Here is a 7105-nt window from a genome sequence, read left to right on the forward strand (position 1 = left end):
TTATAATTTTAAACAGACATAATTTGCTTGCACAAAGAAAAGAATTTTTTTTATGTAAGCAAGTTATGTCTGTTTAAGATTATAAATTCTTCTAAGAAGATTTTTTATTCTTGCTTATATATGAAACAATGAATTGTTGATTTAATAATAATTTTTTTCTATGCAAAATTTTGTTATAATTAGAGCTCAGGGAGGTTATAATAAATAAATAGTGAGGTTCATGCAAAATATTAAACATATTCGAATTACAAACTAGAGCTCGAAACTTTTGACTTCATACGTTCATTTACATAAAAAGAATTTGATAACAGTTATATGACAGATAAAAAATAAATGAAAGTTGAAACTGTTTATACGTGTAGTCACGTAAAAATACAGATTACAGGATTCGAAACCATTTAACCCAGTAGTGATATAAGCGCGAGATAAAGCCAACATTTCTTTTATTAAACAGAAATCACGTATCGAACGTAAGCTTTTATGTTTCCTAATCCTCGTTATCTATTAAATATTTTCAAAATAGAGGAACAAAAAATTCTGGTATTTTCCGTTCAATTGTGTATACATACGTACCAACTTTCGCAAATTCATTCGAAGTGTCACTCCTTACATTACGCTTTTTGGAAAGCCATGATACTTTATGCACGATAATTGAGACTGATTGAGACTATGGCTATTAATATATTGAAACAGTGGAACGTAAAAGGAACGTTTTAAGTCACCAAAAGCGTCACATTTTTTTTCTCTCAAATGGTAATTACTTGCTCGTTACGAGTTATCGACTTTGAAAACTAATTCGTTTCAGTTACAGTTATTAAAAAATAAAACGTAGTTACATTTCAGTTATTTTCTGTCAGTTTTTCGTAATATTTTAATTCATTGAGATTTAAAATGCTGAACTCTTATATTTCTAACATTACTAAATTAATTTATTTATATTGAAATATGTTCTTAAATTTAGAGACACTATGTGAAAGTTATTGTAAAAGCTTTCCAGCAAAAGACACAAATTGAGACAGGTCATTGTGTCTTTGTTTGAGATTCTCTGGGAAACAGATAAAATTACTATGTCGATTCTTATGTTGATTTATGTCATTTGCTGGGAATCTCTCTATGGAAGGTAACTCTAATTGTGTAAAGTGCCAATTATCGTGGTGCTCGATGCACATGGCTGTAGTGGTTTACATGGTTTCTTTTGACAAATAATGTTACAACAGGCGATTTCTAGCAACATTTTTGCACAGAGAGTGCATTCATAATAATACATGACATTTGAGCACAACAGTGTACTACACTTGCTCACTATTAATAAACGTTTAAGTAGTAGTCGATTTTTTATGATTTGTTCTTACCCTTAGGTATAACCAATCACATTAAATAAGTTTGAAATATGTAAAGTTCCAAATTGCGTAATGAGAGAAAAGGAGAAAAATATAGTGAAGAAATGAAAGTAAGCAAATAACAATATACTGCTACTGCAAATTATATTAAAAATTTTTAAATGCTTACTAAATAATGTTGCAAAAATTTTAAAATAAATATTCGAAATGACCGTTATCTATTCCAACACAAAATTGAGTACGTCTAATGAAATTCTCTCTTGATTGTTGTATCGTTTCATGCGTGAAGTTGCAATCGCTTCAACAATTCTATCAGTTCCTCGACAGTACTTATGGACATTCAATACCCATACTTTTTTATTGTTTCTCATAAGAAAAAAATCAAATGGTGTTGCAAATTAAAATGCAGTTCAGAAGTGTATTTAATTCTTATATTTACAGACTTATTTACTATGATATCCTGAGCCGAATAACAGAAGTAAAAATTACATTATCACAGATTTTGGAATATTTAAGTATAGGGAATAGGTTGACGGAAAGAGCGAGGATTTATGACCTTGCATTTGTCATTCGGTAAACGGTAACAAGTGGGTACAGGAGGCACTTCGCAAGTGCATTTAACGCATGCAGATTCATACGCTGTATCTCGATTCAACTCATCGCCGCGACGCATAATCAAGTTACCAAAGTAACAAACGTCCTTGTCTGAAAAAAAATAAGTCTCGATTAACTGTGTACTTTTACATGATAAAATTAATTTTAAAATATATTTTTCTTTGAGAGTACTATGAATCCCCAATTATCGATGATAGTTTGGAAAGCGATATGCCAAAAAAAGAATTTAAAATCTAAATAAATAAATAAAATTGTTTTTTATAAATAAACATCGGGCATCAGGCATTGTGGTAACGTATTAATTAACACGTCTACACAAAATTTTTATGTTGATGATAGCAATAACCAAAAATTAATTATAATTGTAGAAGGTTGATAGAAATTAGTTTCGGCTACATTTTGTGCAATCAGCTCTCATTTCATACTACTCAATGCATAATCATTATTAACATTACTTGAATGTTCAAATGCTTATTGACGAATCATTTAGGTGCTAATTCAAAAAGTATATTTTTTTATAAATCAATAATAAGTTAATAAAAAATTATGTCAAACCATCAAAATATTAAATATTAGAGCATACATTTCACCTCCATAATGTTAAATATTAAACGTACCGTTGGAATTTTTGTCGGCAGATTTCAAATTTTCCTTGTGAAGAACTTTGTCCAATCTGTTTTCTGAAATGTACATATTCAATAATCATTATTAATTAAATAACATTGGCATACGTGTACACAGCATATGAAATCTTAAATTTTTCGTGAACTTACGACATCTAAAAAATATATTGCAAGTAGATAGCTTTTCAGCCAGGTAAAATACTGGAGTGCAATTATTAAAAACTTCGTATGCACCTCTGAAATCGGGACTACAGTATGGATGCTTAGGTTTTGCACAGAAAGGTTCGACGTTTTTCCCTAAAAAGCAAAGTTTTATCTAAGATATAAAGTTAAAGTAGATATATTTAAATTAAAAATTTCTATTATAAAATTATTACGGTATGCATTATTGAAATATAGTTAAACGCAAATTCAATCTTAACTATTATTATACATCTTAATTATTAACATGATGAATATGTATAAATTGATGTTTAGTTATTTAATTTTTTTGCATATTTATGGATAAATGAATATAAATAATTATGCCCCAATACATTGCATCAAAATAAGTTTTGTACTATTTCATTGAAAACTGATAATTTGTTTACATTTATTATATTTTATCATAAAGATTTCATTCACTAAATATAAAAATATAAATTTTATTATATATTGATAATATTAAAGAAACAAAGTGGATCGTGAAATACCATTTTTTTTTTTTTTTTTTTTTTTTTTTTTTTAATGACTTGGCAAATATTAACGCGACACAATTTTTATCAGCACCAATTTGTTAGCAATAGACTTCTATCAATCACTCTATAGGTAGAAGTTCATAAATATATGTAATTTACAATTTATTGAAGAAGAAAGAAGAGATGTGTTTGTGAAAAATCAGGAGATCGTAGAATACTAAGAATTAATGTAATTAAAGACACTTTTAAATATAAAAAAAAACACAAATTCGTAAATTTTACATATAGTGAGTTAAGTTCTACGAAATAAAGTTTTATGAACACTTTATAAAATATATTTTATTTGATATAATTTTTAAAAATAATTTCTTTATTGTAAAAAATAACTTTTCAAAATTATTTTTTTTAAGCTGGTAAGAGGCTAACATTATCCTAATAAGCAGTGTTGTCCATTGCTCATTTTAAAGTTGCAAGAGCAGTTTAACAAATGGCTTACGACTCCTCTTTTAACTCTGTCGGGTAAAAATTTTTGACTCTTTTTTTGCTTTTATAGTAAAGACCATACACTTCTAAAGAATTTTAGAATGAAATTTGAAGTATTATTTCGGAAGTTAGTATAGCTCAGAAAACAGGTAATCATCGTGCTGAGCTTTTTCCAAATTGGCGGGAAAGATAGAAAGAAACTGTTTAGCCACAAGACTTAATTCAAAGTTCTTTATTCAAATTACTCTTAACTGTTTTAAATGAATTAAAAGCATTTGTGAATAAATTAATTTAAACAATGTCCGTTATATATAAAAAAATAAAACTTGTATCGTCAAAATATTGTCACTTTTTCTTTAAAGTCTTAAAAATTCTACAATTTTATTACTTTTACTATTTTTATTTTTTTATCATTTTTTTAGTTTATTGATTATACAATTATATAAAAATGAAAAATATTTGTGGTTTTTTAGACAAAAATTATAAGTTTTATTTTTCCTGCTATTTTGTAATTACAGGCTTCAATTACTGACTTATTGTGACGTTATTATATTTTATTTCTTTTAATTAACAATATTTTTTACATAGCATAAATATAAAAAAAAGTATAATTTTTAAAGTTTTAAAAGATTGAGTTTACTTTTTTTATTTAAAAAATTTCCAAAAATTACTTTTCAGCGTCCTAAACAGATCCCTCTTATAAACTAGAGTAAAGTTAAACGATTAACATCTAATATACTTTTTAAATTTATGTAGAGAGTATAGCCCTGTAAAAATTATTATTATTTGCGAATTCAACTTTCATAAAAACGACAATGTCTAAACAGACTGCATTAAAATAATTTTAACGATTGCTTTTAAAATTTAAAATTGCAAATTACAGATATTATGTTATCTCACGACCCAGTCTTTCTTTTACCGAAATATAAATTTATTTATTAGTATAACACACCTTTTAGAAAAATTAAATTATAAATTACGAAAAAAATTAAAAATGGCGTAAAAATTTGGGATTACTTTTACCTTTATAACCCGATTGGCATACACATCTTAAATCCGGTTCACCTTCAACCTCAAAACGTTCTCCATCTCTGTATTTCTTTCCGTTCACGATACAGGTAGGTATATCTCTGGAACGTTTAGCTAAAAAATACAAATGATATTTTTTAAACACGTACTCAAAATAGCAATGTGTCCGTATTGTTGTTGACATGTTTCTCGCAGTTATAACATATGTTGTTATTAGAATTGCTTGTAACAACTAAGTTCGCATTGAATTAATTGACTTTTCCACGATATGATAATTTTGAATAATAATTTGTTAGCAATTTGCCGGAAACTTATATTGTATTTTGTATCAACATTCATGCAACATATGTTGAACTAATATAAATTATAGGACACAATGTTGTTATTAGAATATAACGGCATAAATTTTATGTAATATTTAGATGCATACGTTACGTGTAAAAACCAGAAATAGCAATTTATTGCAAATATACATAGAAAATCTATAACTCTCAATCAAACAGGAAATTTTGAGTTAGCTTTGGGATATGGTTGTAGACACAAAAAGCAATGTACTGAGGAAAGTGTGAAAGGAGAGAATTCTATACATATGTCTTATATACATATATATAATTTAATTTTTTAATATATATATATATATATATATCTTTTTTTTCATTCCGTCTTCACACAGCAAGCAATTGCAATTTTAGGAGAATTTCCAGTAGTGTGTTTAAGGGTTAAGTTTATACAGCCTTAGTGTCTTAATACACCCTTAATCTCTTTGGACTGACGTCTACAGGTCTTTCAGGTTTTCTTGATAAACGTAAAGTGATCTTGGCAAAATTATTTTTGCTATTTCCTTCCAGCACATAGGGATTGCGCGGAGCAAGAGATATCGATCAATTAAAAGTTTAATAAGTTCTGACGCACCACACGGATCACCACAAATCTTGGCAAAAACAAATATAAAGTAAAGCAAATGAATTCTATACTTTTCTGTAATTTTAATTATATCACGTATGCTTACAACAAACTTCCTCTCCGGGGCAGCAACTTAATGCGGAATTCTTTCTATAGCAGCCTGCTCTCGCTGGTTCAAAGGTGGGACAATCGACTTCTGCGCATCTGAACGAGGCGCTGCATTAAAAGAAATAATACAGTTTTAATAAATAAAACTTAATTATTAAATTGAAATAAAACAATAATTGAAAAATGTTAATGTTGAGGACTTTGATTACATTCCGTCTGTGCTTCCGATGCAGATACAACCAACGTCACAAGGATTTGCATCTTCATCTTTAAGCTTTTCTCCGATCTCGTACTCCTTACCGTTGACGTAACATTTGTTATGTGACCTCTTTTTCAGATGATCACAATTATATTTTGTCGCACAGCAATCACCTTCTTTCTCGTACACCGGGATGCAATTTAGATCCTTGTAATATGGCAATGGACCAGGACATTTTGTTTTATCGCAATGCTCTTTACAAAAACAAAAGACCAAAAGAATTTAATACGATATATATTATCGCTGGCGATAAAAATGAATGTTTAGCCAGATGAAAGAACTGTTCTGTATGCTTAGAGTATAAGGAAATTTTGAATGAAACGAGATTCATGAGATCAAAATGATAAAGTATTCATGAAATCTGAATGTCAACGTACAATTATCGAATCAACTAAAAAAATGTTTCTGTAAAAGTGCATCGTGCAATTTAAAATTTTATTAGAATTTAACAAATTTTTATTTTACAATTAGAAAAATTATTATTAGACATGTTTGCTATAAAACATTTTCAGACGTAGTAAATGTGTAAAATTTATAAATATAATTTCTCTATTTATAAATATTTATAAATATATTCTTTCGGTAAAGAATTTGGTTACTTGATTAGCGTTTAAAATTTCACAAAACTTTAATAGCTTCAACACTTGAATATCTTTTTTATGAATTAGCCACGGAATTATTGTTAACTCATCTCACGCTGCATCGCGAGTTTGCGTTAGAATTTTGGAAAACAACTTAAATGCCTTAATGATAATATTACACAGATGAAATTAACATTTGAATAACTTTTGTATAAGAACTTGTCGCATTTTTTTCGCAAGCGTTGTCTCCTCCATCGACTCACCTCGACCAATCGCGACCGTGACGAACGCCAGATAGGCGCATATCTGAATAAGAGTACGAGAGCCACGACGTGTCATCTTCCAGCAATTTGAAAACTTGTTCGATTTGTTACCGCGCTATGTCATTTATACTCCTTCAGTATTCAGTAGCTAGTCCGCGGTCTGGAAAGAACTGAAAGTGGGTGCGAGAAAGACGGTGGTTACACGAAATATGAATAACGCAGAC

At 28.5% G+C, this 7105-nt stretch overlaps 1 protein-coding gene across 1 annotated transcript; it reads right to left on the reverse strand.

Annotated features, from left to right (window-relative positions):
* Window positions 1-1744: 1744 nt before the first annotated feature.
* LOC105201359 lies at window positions 1745-7105 on the reverse strand. The gene is made up of 7 exons (XM_011169347.3): window positions 6882-7105; window positions 5988-6231; window positions 5777-5886; window positions 4762-4881; window positions 2729-2875; window positions 2573-2635; window positions 1745-2045 (listed from the first exon to the last, which is right to left on the reverse strand). Exons 1-7 carry the CDS (start codon window positions 6955-6957, stop codon window positions 1852-1854), a joined length of 954 nt encoding a protein of 317 aa, XP_011167649.1. The 5' UTR covers window positions 6958-7105; the 3' UTR covers window positions 1745-1851.

The sequence above is a fragment of the Solenopsis invicta genome, chromosome 13 (genome assembly GCF_016802725.1).
Source record: "Solenopsis invicta isolate M01_SB chromosome 13, UNIL_Sinv_3.0, whole genome shotgun sequence".
NCBI lineage: Eukaryota > Metazoa > Arthropoda > Insecta > Hymenoptera > Formicidae > Solenopsis > Solenopsis invicta.

Excerpts from the sequence above, each read along its gene's own strand:
- LOC105201359 (XM_011169347.3), bottom strand. The coding sequence starts at position 6,957 with ATGACACGTCGTGGCTCTCGTACTCTTATTCAGATATGCGCCTATCTG. Across the intron at positions 6,232-6,881 it reads CACGGTCGCGATTGGTCGAG|AGCATTGCGATAAAACAAAA; the intron begins GTGAGTCGATGG and ends GTTTTTGTAAAG. Across the intron at positions 2,636-2,728 it reads CAATATATTTTTTAGATGTC|AAAACAGATTGGACAAAGTT; the intron begins GTAAGTTCACGA and ends TGTACATTTCAG.